At 41.1% G+C, this 15,108-nt stretch overlaps 1 protein-coding gene across 1 annotated transcript in view; it reads right to left on the bottom strand.

The window, feature by feature from the left end:
* The window catches only part of DNAJC3 (DnaJ heat shock protein family (Hsp40) member C3), a 38,714-nt gene extending 24,037 nt beyond the window's left edge, over positions 1 to 14,677 (bottom strand). The window contains exons 1-4 of the mRNA XM_050892146.1: positions 14,507 to 14,677; positions 8,203 to 8,313; positions 5,067 to 5,191; positions 3,893 to 3,967 (exon numbers count right to left, since the gene is read on the bottom strand). Coding sequence (XP_050748103.1) covers positions 3,893 to 3,967; positions 5,067 to 5,191; positions 8,203 to 8,313; positions 14,507 to 14,588 — 393 coding nt within the window. The 5' untranslated portion in view covers positions 14,589 to 14,677. The remainder of the gene's footprint in view (positions 1 to 3,892; positions 3,968 to 5,066; positions 5,192 to 8,202; positions 8,314 to 14,506) is intronic.
* Between the last annotated feature and the right edge of the window lie 431 nt (positions 14,678 to 15,108).

Below are 15,108 nucleotides of genomic sequence, written 5' to 3'. Positions count from 1 at the left end.
ACCCTCTATCCAAACCTCGTGATTAATTTCAGCCAACAGGGAAGTACAGCGTAGAAAAAAAAAGGCAATCTAAAAATAAGGCATGAAGGCTGCAGTCTCAGGAGGCTCTGCTCTTGAAAGCAGTACTCCTGTCCTTTCCAGTCAGGCATTCCCACTGCCTGCTCTCACACTGGCACTGCCTCACAAGACAGCCAGTACCGATACGCCACAGGGGGCAGAAACATCCAAACATAGAAACTGCTCTGCTTAGCAATCGTATGACTTTAAAGAGGTTTAGAGTGCTCATGAAACTCTTCCCAGATACTATAAAACTGTGTTGAAAGAATTTAAGGGTATGAAATTTTTTTCTTTTCATGAGTTTACACTAAACGATAGTTTTACTATTATAAGTAAAGAATAGTTTCAATGATTCTTTTAAGCTCTACACAAAACTGCTGCTGTTACAAGCTGGGAAAGTTTACCTGTCATCCTCCCCTCCATTTATATGGGCTGAATTTTTCTTACTGTTTCTCTCACTCAAAAATGACTGCATCTCCTAAACTGCTGAGATCCCTTTCAAGGAGCATAACTCCAAGAGGAGGGATGGGAAGAAAAAAAAAAGGCTTTTCAGAGTCTCCACTGGGATTCAACAGACTTCTGGAATATGCTAGGAGAAAACAGCATTTTACAGGCAGCTCATTATAGCAGTCATCTTGCAGTTCTGGTAGGCACTGAAAGCAACACTGGTGACACTGACTCTTAACGCAAGCATCACACATGGAATTACAAACCATCTCACTCCTACGTGTCTGTCCTTAAGTGGTCCGAGTAGAATTACTCTCCTTAGTTTCCACACCCTGACCCGGTTTCTGCAACTCAAAAGTGGGGAATATTTTAAAATCTGATCTACTCCCTTGAAGTCAACGCCTGACCCAAACAAACAATCTCTTGTGTGATTTCACACAAGAGATAACACATCTACTATCATTCAAGGGCATACAACCTACTTCAAAGAAGGCTGGCTTTACCAGAAGAAAGCCCATCTCATCTACACAACTATTTCCTCAGGAAAAAACTTAACACTGAAGGTAAAAACTCTCACATTTAACACCCCACAATTCATTTCTGTAAGCATATGACATCCTCAGGACCACCTATTCTAGGTAACATCCTGAAACCCTGCACAGTAAAGAAAGTGGAGTATTTTTCTTCAGATTAAGACTTCCCTTTCAGTAAAGGAGGATGGAGGGGATAGAGGTTTGTTTTGTTTTTTAAATACAGCATTTCCACCCCATCTTTCCATGATACTCAACTTCTGCAGACTCAAACATATGACCAGGCTGCTGCATGCCTATTGACTTACAGTGACTGTTTGCAGATTTAGAGCCTATGCACTACTAATGCAGGATGGCCCAAGTTTTTCTCCAATTTAGTTCCAGATTTGGACACCAAAGTTTGCTGATGTGCTACATGCTTACCCAGAATAAGAGCATTCTAGTTAGCTGATATCCAGCCAACAAAGTGAGAGGCTAGAGGGCCATTCAGATCCTGACCTACATTTACGCAGCTAAAGAGCAGAATCATAGATTACATACTCTGTTCACATGTAAAACACAAGATTTTAGGTATCCAAGTCCACAACTAAATTCTAGCCTAAAAGCTACTGAGATCCCACTGGCATTTCTTTGCGCCGTATCTGCCCTAGTAGTAGAAGGAACTTTGATTTCAAGGTACAACTTAATCCTTTCGGCTTCTTGACCACTGACACAATATGAGTCAGAGCTTCCTACTGGCTACTATCTACCTTGTTGCTATCGCTTTTGGTAACGAAGACAGGGTCTGGATGTAAAAGTCTTGAAATCATTTAGAAAGCTATTCAATTCCTAACAGCCTTCCTCCTTCTCTCTTCCCCTCTCATTCAAGAAAAAAACCCCAAAGAAACATAGAATGTTAATACATTTCACAATATTGTGAATCTAACTTCCTCTCATCTTGAGATTAAATGCAATTTCATATTTAAATGCAAACATACTGACAGAGTATACTAGGTATTTTAGACACGCAGAGAACTGGTAGAATAATCAGACTGGCTGTCTGAAAGATTTAGAAGAAAACAAGGGAAATCTCTCAAAGAAATATGTATTCTACTTAAAAGATTCAAGGTATGCAGGATAACTTAATCCCTTCCCCCACGAGTAAGTTAACCTATTACAAAGGATTACTTTAATATTGGCTTATTTTGCTTGAATATACTGTACTTAACTGAAAATTGTGCTTTTCAAAACAGACTGCTTGCCATATTCTCTAAGTACACAGGCAATATTGTTCACAGAACCAAGGAAACCAGAAGTAAGATTTAGGACCAATATGGTATCTTCTTAAGTCAGCTTCTGAGAAGAAACTCTGTTCTACTTCAGATTTAAAACTTGACTGAAGACTGAAACTATTTGGCTGACCAAAGGCAGCAATCTAAATTTCTGCAGCTGTTTTGGAAAAAAGGCAAGCTGCTTGACAGTTGACTGGAGAAGCACTTCCATATGCAGTATTAAGCAATACTCCAAGAAACAGTAACTGCAAAGAGATACATACACAAACTCAGAATCAACACTGACATCACGTAATTGCTATTGCAGCAATTATGTCCTCTGTTAATCAGAGCTGAACGACTTTCTCCCACATTTGCAGACAGCAGGGCTGCACTGCAATCAGACATGCAACTGCAGACCACACACTCCTAAGAAACTTACCAAGCAGCAACAGCCAGAGAAGCCATTGCTACGTGCATTTCAGAATAAGCTATGCAGCTTTGCTGCAAACAGAAAGACTGCCTGGTGCATTTATACCTGCAAGAGCCATTCCTCCTAACTGCCCTGCAGAGTGTACAGTGTAACTGCTGTTTTTGTCATACATACTCACTAGCAAGGTTTCCATTAAACACCTGTAATCTGCAACATAGAACTGCATTCTCCATCACACTCTTCAAAGCAAGCCAACAAGACAGCATCAGTTACACTTGCAAATTCTATTTATTTTGGCATGAGGGACACACAAGCTGTTCAAACTAGCAACTCTTCAAGAGTAAGCAAGAATAAGAATGAATCTTATTTATTCTCATGCTTACAGAAATTTTGTGCAACAGAGAGGGAATTGAGTTTCAGATATTCTCTGCGGAATTTTGTTCTGGGGTTAGATCAGTTTACTTTTGCAGTGTAAGGCCAAAATGCGCAAAATACTCATCAAAAGAAAAAACAACCCAAGTGAGTTTTAGGTGGGTAACATCCAACTGTGTTTGTATGGAAACTCTGGGCACTTCCTGATCATGAAGAGAAAGTATTCTCAACACATTAATGAAAGATGGAGAACTCCTCTGCAGATCAGAAGACACACAGATGCATGCCACTGAAATTCATTGTTTTTAACAGCCTAGTGACTAAATTAAGAGTCGAGGATCCTTCTGCAATCAGTGAAAAGAGATAGAAACCTTCAAAGGTTGATCCATGAGGCCCCTAGTGATTTCCCAGGGTGACCTGAATACAGTGATGTAAAACAGGCTTTAATTATGTACTTTGAGTCCCATGTCACTTACCCTTTCTTTCTGAATGAAGACTGATCCCTAGCATAGGCATCATGAAGCAGAGATCATGAAGTGACAGGCACACACACAAAAAAGAGACTTTTCAAAGTGCTGTGCTACTTCATGCAACACCTTCTGATTTCATCTTTATAACTGCACTGCAACTTTATCAGTCATTTATTCATACAAGGCAGCTTAGCTACAATACCTTTAAAGAACAGGAAAGAAACTCAGGCATACATACACATATGCTCTAGCGTATCAGAGCTGAGATGAGACCTTGGCTCAGAACCCAACCTTAAAAGCAGGGACGTAGTTCAACTTAGGTCTGCAACTTACCACATTTTTAAAGTCATCCTCTGCTTCATCAAATTTTCCTTGCTTGAGCAGTAAGTGTCCTCTCTGTAATCTTGCCTGAAATGAAACATAAGATAATTTCTTTTGATTTACAAATTGGAATTCAGCAAAGTATGAACATAAGCTTCAGTTCCCTTTAGCAGGGGGAAAAAAAAAGTTTCAGCTTGTTAGCTGTAGTAAAATGAAACTGAGATCACAACACCCATTCTTTGTCTTCTCAATTTGACAACGTTCTTATGAGGTCTCTTTGATGGTAACGGATCACTCTGCACCAGAACTGAGGGACAAAAAGCAGCCACAGTTTTTAAGAGCAGCTGCAACTCATCGAAAAGAACTCATTTGAAGAGTTGCACAACACAAAGTGAATGTTTACCTTACACCACTTTCCTGATTACAACTGCTTATAGATTTTAAATCAGCAGAAATAATAAACAATAAACAATTCCCACATTTAATTCTTCCACTAAACTTTCAGAATAATAGAAGCTATGTAAAAAGACAAGTTAATGACTTAGAAGATTTTGATTTACAATAAGAATATTTTCATACAACAATGAATTTAACATTTGTTCCTTCATCGAAAGCTATACAGGACATGCCACTGCCCATGGAAAAGGGAGACGAGAATCAGATGGAGGGCTGCAGCATCAGTCTCCAACTAGTGAGGCAGTCTCCACATACAGTATGCAGAAGTGAGAAAGGCCTAAGTAAATCAGAACTTGCAACAATCCCATAGGACAGCAGTGAGATTAGGACAGTTCCTGTGGAGAAGAGATGCCTCAAATCAAATGCTGATTAAGACTGAAGAAAAACAGAGGCATCTGTGCACTCTCTTCTCCCCCTCTCTCTCAGAGGGCATAGCCTTGGTGAGTGAGAGGAGAATAACCACAAGTGGGAGAAGGAAAGCGGTTAGCATAAATCCATGAGGAATATGAACTTAATAAAACTACTATTAGTTGTTAGAATAACTAGTTAGACTGTACTCAGCATAGCTGCAAATTCAAGCACATACACCATTGCTATTATTTTGTCCTATTTAAAGCCTTCTGAGTGATAATGTATTTTCTATTTCTGTTTAGCAAAATCTGAAAAAACAACCTTCTTCGGAGCAGGTTTTTTTTACACTTGAACAATTTTCAATTCCAGTAATACTTACTGATGTGAAGTCCTGCTTTAATTCAACCACTTTACTTAAGTCACGAATTGCTGCTTTAGATTTGCCCATGGCTAAGTACACTGTGGCTCTTCTGTAATAAGCAATGTAGTTATCAGAGTCTCCCTCTGCAAGTGAACAAACAGTGATCACAGTACTCTCTCAAAGCAACTGAAACTTTGGGTACAGCAAAACTGTAATGACTAAAAATACATTATCTGACTTCTAAGCCACTGGAAAAAATTGTATTTATCAATAAAACATAACATTTGTAACATTATCCAAGCAATATTTTCTATGCAGTTCGATTATTTAACAATAAAGATTACAGAAACACAGTAAATGCCAAATAATTAAGAGTACTAAAGGTGAACTACATACACGTTTTTCAGCTTTGTACAGGAAAATAGCCACTACATACTAACCCTTTATCTCCAACTGCAGGCCTACATTTGAAAGCATGTTAATTCATCATTCTCCATCCCAGTTCCTGTCCATCATACAGGATGCAAGCAAATAATCCCAAAATGACCAATATGTTAGTCCAATGTCATCCCAGACACATAAACCCTTTACATCACCCACTGAAATAGCAGCAACTTCTTTCTTTAATACTAAAGTGGGCACCAACACCCCCACTAAACAGCAAACAAATGCACATACATTATCAAAACCTGAAGGCTAACTTCAAGGCCCACACATTCCATGTTGCCTGCTGGTCAAATTTCCAAGATCCAGCAATTTTAACACTCTCTAGGCTAGCACATATATGTACACCCTTACAGGAGGTAAACATCAGTCTCTGAAACCAAGAAGAATTTTCTTAATATTCTTCTCTATGCAGTATTTCAAAGAAACAGGTGACAGTTACTGTGGGCTCTCAAGGAAAGGTAACTTAGACCACCCAACCAAACATATGCAGTAGAAGACAGTAAGCTTTTTACTGTGCTATTAAAAAAAATAATCATCAATCCAGAATTTGTAGACAAGAACGTCCATATCTGAGGAACAAAACAAGTATTTCTCTTCCTCACCTCATCTGAGGTTAAAGTTGAACTTTAAAATAAATGGAACAAATAGCATTGCCAAAAATCTTATGGTCAGCAACCAAGCTTCATAGCTGGTCACCTCCATTACCAAAACACTAGTTCAGTTCTCACTGGAAAAGGTATCTGCACTCATCCTCTACAACGTCTAGGCTGTGGAAATGCTGATGTCCAGCACTGAAATTTAATAGTAACTCCCATGCTGTATGCCACCTTATATGCCAGCTTATGGACATCAAGTAAATTTAAATGTTACTACTTTTAAAAAAAGGCAGTATTAAGTTCTACTGCATACAACTAAATGTGTAGAGTAGGCAGGCACAAATCAATAGCTGAAATTAAGGAACTTTATTAAGACAAAAAGGATGAAAGATAGGAAAGAGCTAACCCAGAAAGCACATTCCAGCACCAGATGATGATCTTTCTGGCAGTCAGAATATGGTTTTGCCTCAGTTCCCCAGTAACAGTAATGAACAGCAGTTGACATTTACCCAGAGAAAAGGCATAAGCCATCAACTTGACAGGATTGAAGAAAGAGTTGAAAATTTAACTGAAGAGAGAGAAAATGGGCAGTAGCTTTCTTCTATTTTAGATGTTTGCAAAAAAGAAAAATAGGCTGGCTGAGGCAAGACAAAAAGATCTGTTTACCTCACAGTCTACAATGCAGTACAGGCAAAAAAGGATTAGAGAAATTTCTTCTCCCCTCCTCTACAAACACAGTAGGCAAATCATGCTTAAAATCCTTTCAAAAAGGCAAAATACAAAGAAGAAAGAGAAGTCTGATGCAAGTTTAGGCAATCAGGCTTAAATCAACATCCAACTAAGAATCCCATCAAGGTCACAACGGAGGTGGTCACACCACAGTTACAGCAGCTGCTCGAGCACTGCTGGCAAAGCAGAGGGTTTCACCCCATGCAGGCACCTCACTGCTCGTCCCACCTCACACCACTGCCACCTTTGCACCACCACCAGCATTTGCATGGCCACAGACTGAACTGGACTTTTCACCAAATCCAAGTTAAAGCTTGCCAACCAATAACAAAAGAATAAACCATGTTGTAACACTAACCCTGCTCAGATCCCACAGGAATGCTTTGGCAGCAACACACAAGGCAAAAGGAGTAACAGACCGCCTCTTGGTGGAATGAGGAGCTTCCATAGCACAGAAAAAGAGGAAGTTCCCCCCTCCACTCCCTTTATACAAGGGAAGTTGATCTTAGAGAACTCACAGGAAATATTAATAACTCAGAATCAGCAGATATTTCATTTATATATCACTATTAGACCAAGGCATAAATAGAAGAGTCTCAGTAGTATGACCCATTAATGTGTAACACCTTGGCATTATTCTTCTCACAGAGAAAATGATGCACTTGTACACATTATAACAGACACTGCTCTTTACTGGTGCTGTCTGTCTCTACACTTCAATTAAAGGATTTTAACTAGCAAAGTTGCTTTAAAATTTATAGAAGCAAACATTTAACTCCTCAGTTTGTTGAAAATGCAGAAAATCAAACCAAGAACTCACTCACTAGTTAAGTATAAGAGAGGGACAGTTAATATACTCTTCAGTTAATATACTCTCCGCTACCAGTTCAGTATCTCAAACTTGTAGCATCGGGGGGGGGGGGGGGGGGGAGAGGGAGAGAGAGAGACTTAATTTTTTACAGTGCTGGAGAGAAGAAAGCATGGATAAACTCAACCTTTCAAAGACATAGTTCGAAAAACTGCATAAAGATGAAACCTAATCTTGATGGGATTAGATACAGGGAATACCTCATCAAACAATACCACAGTCAGTTATAATTGCTTTCATACAGCTAGCCTGCAGAACAGCAGTGACTTCGTGTTCACGTATCATGTAGTTAATTTAACAGTTTCTTTTATCAAAACCAAAGCATAAATAGCCTACTGCATCTCTGCCAGCTTCTGTCCAAACTGCTGCATAAAGGTGCCCCAACTTCGGTGACTCATGGAATGCAATTTGCAAGAAAGCAGGATACTTAATTAAGCAAATGGGGGGGGGGGGGGACGACACACCAACACTCAAAGGTATTTCAGTGCAAGAGTCACTTTCCTGAGATACACACCTATAGCCGCATGAAAGTGAGACAAAGCATCTGCTAGCTGTCCAGCAGCCAATAACTTCTTTCCCATTTCAAGTTGTTTTTCTACTTCTGCATTTATTCCACATTCAGCTCCTTAAAGAAAAAGAAAAAGATCAAGGTTTTGAATGACCAGTTTGATTATACCCAATGCATACAGTGATAATACAATACATATAAAGTTATTGGTATAGAGGCAGAAGTCACATCTTCCCGTACTAAAACAACCTGCAGCCTAATAAACACGTAGCATGTCTTCCTTGTCCCAAAAAGCATGTCATAGTAAATAGATAAACACTGTAAAGCACTGCATTGTGAGAAGGCACCAAATATGCATTTCTAATCCTGTCTATACATTCAGTAACATACTTTTGCACAACAAGCTTTATACATCAACTATAAAAACAGTTTGACAAAATACATTTCTATGTGGACTTTCAATTTCAAAAGAATCTGGAAAAACACTCATAATGCACACACAGCAAATATAAAAAGGCTTTAAGTTAAATTTCATGACCCTACTGATAACTTAGGACTCATCTGAGAACTGTTAGCTACTTCAGAGACTGGCTTCTCATCTACTGTACTTTTGTCTCCTCTTTCTCATTTCCAAGGCAAACTGTTTCCAGAGTGCAAGTTTTTGATATAAACAACTAAAATTCTCACTCCCTTTTCATTTAACCAGTAGTATGAAAATCGTACTAAAGCAGTATGTTTTCAAAGTGCCAGTTTTAGTTTAAAGCTAATAAATTGCTGCTGCTCGACCAACAGGGAAAGACTATTGTTGAAAAGAAATGAGCAGCTGAGTGCAAGTACATGCTGTACATACATCAATTCAGCCACAGAGGTACTGCTTCCAGCAGTACATTTGTATTGCTTCCAGCATTCTTCAAATCAGGACAGAATTTCACTACAACTTACCACTTTAGGACTATTAAAACTTTCACACTATAAACAGTTTTCTTTTACTAAGAGCATACCCTATGCATGAATTTAAGCAAGGTAATACATTAAAATCCTGAATAAATACATTACATTAGAAAACAATGAACTACAACTACTAGGAATCAATTTCTTTCACTCAGGTTTTGTATCGAGCTAATTCAGATAGGCACTTTAATTAATCTTAAATACGAAAATGCAGCAGCACTTTGAAGTCGTTTCTTAGAGTCTGAATAAAAACATCACACTACACAGACAGAAGGAAAGTATATCAAAACTTCTCACGCTGAAAGGTGATTAAACAACAAAGTATTTGTAATGAAAGAACAGTAATTTCTGATCACCAAGTCATCAAGATTTTACAACTAGGAGCTCTCAGCACCTGGGATCTTAATCTAATTTTCCTTTCCTACTCCTTAATACAATTCTTTTAATTCACATTATAAGAAAATCATTGAGCTGTCTATACTAAAATGAACAAAATGCTCTCTGTATCCACTGGAAAAAGCTCTATCTGCTAAAAGATTAATAATAATTCAGCAAACTGGATTCAAGGGCTTCAACTCAATTATTTGCTTTAGAACAATGACAGCAAACAAATCCTTTTTTTTTAATTAATGGAAACTATTTTCTAAAATAAGATCCAAATTTCCAGTCAGTAATTTTTTTTGTTTAAATAGATGAAGTTAAAATAGTAATTACTTATCATATAGTCAATTTGGGGATCTTATTAAATGATGCATTTTAAAATCCATTCTAGGTATGTATAGCTCTGAATAAAATATAAATAGCTCCACTGATAGCAGAGAAGTAGTTCTTGACAGTAATTTTTTCACACAGTTATTCTATTTCAAGGTAGCTTTTATGTGAATGTACAATTTTCAGAAAAATGGACATTCTTCTTTGCCATTTTGCTGCTTCTCTAGCTTAAAGGTTTGATCACCAAGTAGTCCAATGTCCTCTAAAATGACAAAGCAAGCATTGGAGGGGAAAAAAAAACCCAACACAACAAAAAAACCAAACCAAAACTGGAAAACAAACCCACCACAAATTTCCCTGGCTTTGGAAGTATACTAGCAACAAATCAGGTATCAAACAATAAACAGAATGAAGTATTTAACATGAGCTAAAACAAACAAACAATTCTTAAGCTTCATCTCTCTTGTCTCTCCCCATATATGAATATCTGAAATCTTTCAAAACTTGTCAGTTTGGAGTGGTATCCTAGAAGTGGGCTGTAAATTACTCTTTGATGAACCTTCCATCCACCTAAATATGGCATTCAATTTTCAGTCTCAAGCATCTGAAGGAGTGTCCTTGTTTCACATTTAGTCACATCAGGATAGCTCCAAGAATAGATTTTCCACAATAAGATGTACCTATATAATTCAGTGTCTTTCATACACATTATGTTCAGTACAGTTTTATAGTTATATAATACTTCAGGCAGGAGAGTCATCTTTTTCCTTGAAAATACTGACGATAATAAATAATAGAAGTGAGAAAGATGACCATTAATAGTAAACAGGTAAGTAATAAAAGCAGAAGCAACACAGAGAAATAAGGCAAACTGTGAAGGACTATAGGTTCCCTGCAGAACAAGACTAATTATACTAGACATACATTAAAACTTGGCTCTGCAAGTTGCTGAATATCACAAATTGACGTGGGAATCTCCACAAGCAGCCTATATAGTCAGCGTAACCATGATGAAAAGTGACATTTACCATAACTACTCAGGAACACTGTACACTGACCTGATAGTTGGGCTGTTTATTCATATAAATCTATTGCTTATTCATTTTCTGGCTCTAGGCAAACAATTGCTCTAAATAAACCACCTCACAGTAGAGATCTGAAAACTGTTAACATCAGCAAAGGAGTCTAAGGACCCAAATTCTGTGTAACCTATTTGGGTACCTATTGACTCTTTGGTCTGGGAATGAACATAAGGACTCAAGTTCAACCGGAGGAAAAAACAAACCAACCCCACAGAGCTCTTTCCAGCAGACAGACAGTCATTAGTAAGCTGGATACAAAGGGCCCAGCACTACAGCTGAACAAGCTTTGTATGCTCCAGCAAGAAACTAAACTTATGCAAGACATATGCAAGCATACTATTTATTTTTAAAACTTCCAAGTATTTTAATTTGAATATCATTTCTAGAGCCTGTCTAATTGTTATCTATTCACCAAAGACCTCAGACAACCACACACAAGAGGTCCAGCTGTCAAATCAAGCCAGATATTCTGGATAAATTCAGAGTCTGTAGTCCCGGCGCTGATGCAAGAATGGAAGAGTCAAAAAAAAAAAAAAAAACAAAAAAACACTCCACCAAAAACTAAACCAAACAAAAAACCCTCAAACTACTCCCAGAGTAGTTGCATTATCAACAGTATTCTCACACTAAATCCAAAAACACAGCACTATATCAGCTACTAAGAAGAAAATTAACTCTATCCCAGCCAAAACAAGGACACTTCTGTAGAATTTCCACCTTTTTTTTTTTTTTTTTTAAATCTTGTCCCCAAGCTGGGTAACGGGACTATGAAAATAAACAGAATCAGTTCCAACTGTGTTCCAGAAACAGAACTGTTTCAAAGACAAAGAAGAAACATGGAAACATGCATGTCACTAACCTTAATTACAATGATCTAAACTTTTTTTTTTTTTTTAAGACAAAATAGCTTGATGATTGTCTTGTCATGTGAGTGGGAGATCCTGCTTTTGGGACGTTTTTTGATCAGAATGACCCTGTGTTTAGCGTAATAAGTCTTAAGCTTGCTGTCATTTTTAAACAGGTTTGGGCTTTGCTTTTATGTGTGTTTGCAAGCGTGTTTTTCAAGGACAAGGCTGAACAAAGTAAGAAGTGGACAAGCTACCACAGTTTCAGGAGCAATATGAAAAGGCTGACGAGGAGCCTCAGAGCATCCAGTTGAGCCATGCATAACTTCCACCCATCAAGTTTTTACTTCCTCCATTTGCAAAGGAAGTTGGTAAATAAATCTAAGGCTGGCAAACCAAAAAGCCACCCCCACTCACCCCCCCAAGTATCCTTTGTTATTTGGGGCGAGGAAAAAAAACCTCCCAAACTCAGGATGGAAACATATGGTGTGGTGGGTGGGGGTGAGAGAAACACTTAAGGCTAGCGGTCTGACAATAACAAACTGAGCTCTGTATACTCAAAGCCTGTTTCTTCTTCCCCTTATTACATTCCCTTTCTTTTACTATGAAGAAGGAGAGGGGGAAGAGGAATACTCCTCTACCCTCCTCAGTCACCTCTTTTTGTTGTGATTAGTGTGGACAAACAGCCATGAAGGACGAATCTTCCCAAGAGGTGATTTGTGTCAAATAGGAGCTTATTCAGCACAAGTCAGGGTATTTGAAGGGGAGGAATTCAGGAAACACAACAGTAAGAGCTGAACTGCAACCTGCCACATCACCAAGTATTCAAAAACCTTTTTACTGAACTCATTTACCAACCAGATATAGATTAGAATTCATAGATAGCAACTGTAAGATACAAAGTTAATACAGGCCACCTGTTCCACTGATTCATGAATCAGATGGCACAAGGCAGACTTCTATTATCAAGGCAGCAAGATGCAAATTTAAATGTGAATATGAACACCTTTGAGCTCAAAGACCAGTAACACTGGGGGGGGAAAAAAACGCTAGATACTTAAATAATGTAACCTCCCTAAATTCCCTAACTACATACTCTAGAAAATTAACTCATCAACTAAGAGGTTAGTAAGTTCAGTAAATACGATCCAGAACCATCACTTTTCATTTTATTACTGTACATCTTTATTAACTGAAGTTAAGAAAATATACCCCAAATTAGGAAACGTGGCTTTGGTAACTCCACATAGCCATTAAACCATATACTTGAAATAGGTTGGCAACTCTCAATAAAGAATCCAATAAAGAAAGCAGGAGCATCACTGCCACAATCTTCGGGGGAAAAAAGTATACTTTGACTACAATTATTATTTTTCCTCTAACACTACCAGAATACACATCCAAAAAAGCAATTCAACACCACAGTACATAGTCTTATACTACAGAGCATCTTTGCCGCAGTATGTTCCTGTTGCCACTTGGCCAGCTGAAGTATTCATTAGTTTAGTACATCAACTGAATTTCTAATGTCAAGCCCAGGTCAGCCTTAAGTCTACGGACTTACTCTGACTATTGACAGCTTCAGTTCCACTCAATCTGCCACTGCCAGTTAAAGAACGTTACTCAGGTGAAAATCTGACTATGTGCGCAATTGTATAACCAAGTTATAAATTTAACAGGAGCCTGTGAATAAAAGTTTGACCATACAAGTGTTGCTGACAGCATACTCCGAAAGTAAACAAGCTGCACAAAGTGCAGATAAACTTCTCTGCTGAACTTCAAATACTAATGGTGAGAGAAAAAAACCAAAAACCAGAACAACAAAACAAAAACATAAACAAATGCAACACAACTGTCAAAACCTCAGCGAATTTGTAGGTCTGGCACTAATAATGGCTGTGGCTGAGAAAGACTGCTGAAAAAGCCTTTGAACTTGGGAACTGCACAAAATTCACACAGAAGTGAGAAATTCAAGGCCAGTACAGAAGTGGCCAATGCTGTCACACAGTTGCACTTGAGGACACCACGACATTTTCAAGACCTCACAGTAGCTGGCACCCTATCGACAGGCCAAGGAAAACGAAGCACACATCAAGCTACTTTAAACAGCACCGCCAGGAATTCAGATAAAAACAAACAGGTTACAAGCAGTGACGGTGCTCTCATTCCACACCCTTCGCAACAGCCTTGATGAGGTGGCAGTTCTGTCCCTCCTTCTTCCTCACACCCGTTCCAGAAATACCCCCTCCCCTCAGGACGTCCCGCGGGGGCTGCCCCGCCGCCATGGCGGTGGCCGGCCCTGGCCCTCCCGCCGGCCCAGCCAGCCCCGCGCACCGCCTGGCTCAGGCCCGCCGGCTCCCTGCGGGCAGGCCGCAGCCCCGCCGGGTTCGCTCGGCTCTCCACCGGCACCTCGGCCCGGCTGTGCCGGCTGCCCCACACCCAAACAGCCCCAACCGGTGCGACCGCCGACGAGAGACCGGCATGAGGGAGGGCGATCCGTCACCAGCTCCCCCCGGCCAAGCACCGCTGCGGGCCCAGCAGCAGCCCCGCCTCAGGCTCGCTTGCCTCCACACCCCGGCGGGCCGCGAAGGGAAGCGGCAGCCGCCCCTACCGCCACACACACCCCAGGCCGGGCCGCAGCTCGCCCGCGGCCACTCACAAACCCCACGCGCGGCCCCCGGCAGCAAGGCACGCCACCCCCCCCCCCCGCCGGGCCCTCACCCTGGTATTGCAGGTCGAAAAGCACGAGCAGGAAGGGCAGCGCGGAGCCCAGGCGGCCGGCGGAGGCCGCGGGAGACACCATCTCCGCCGCCCCCCGACGCCCGCGGCGACAGTGGCGGCGCCCCGGGCCGACGGCTCCAACTTCTCCGGGGTGGGTCGTGGGGGCCTCTGATTGGCCGCGCCGCGCGCGCGCGCGCGCGCCCGCCCGCCCCTCGCGCTCGCCGAACGTGGACGCGGCGTGAAGGGCGCCCGTCCGCGCGACGCCGCACCCCGCCTAAGCGGTGGGGGTGGGCGGGGACGGGGGGACGGGGGGACGGACGCGGCTGCGCGGCACGGAGGCGGGGCGCCACCGCCACTGAGCTTGCGCGAAAGAGCGGATTCCCCCCCCCCCCCCCCTCGCGCGTGCGTCGGAAGGCGGAGCGACGACGCCGCCCACAGCGGGGTGCCTTCACTAGAGATGGCGGCGTGGGGCTGAGGGTCAGGGTCAGCCGCCGGGCCCCAGACCTCCAGGAGAAAGAGAAGGCCGGAGTGTGCCTATCTGCCTCTGTATTTTATCTCGCGTCTCTTTGCCCACCCCCTTCGACCACAGCCAGGCTTCTCCT

This window comes from Gymnogyps californianus, chromosome 1 (assembly GCF_018139145.2).
Source record: "Gymnogyps californianus isolate 813 chromosome 1, ASM1813914v2, whole genome shotgun sequence".
In the NCBI taxonomy this organism is placed as follows: domain Eukaryota; kingdom Metazoa; phylum Chordata; class Aves; order Accipitriformes; family Cathartidae; genus Gymnogyps; species Gymnogyps californianus.
This window is presented reverse-complemented; position numbering and strand designations above follow the sequence as displayed.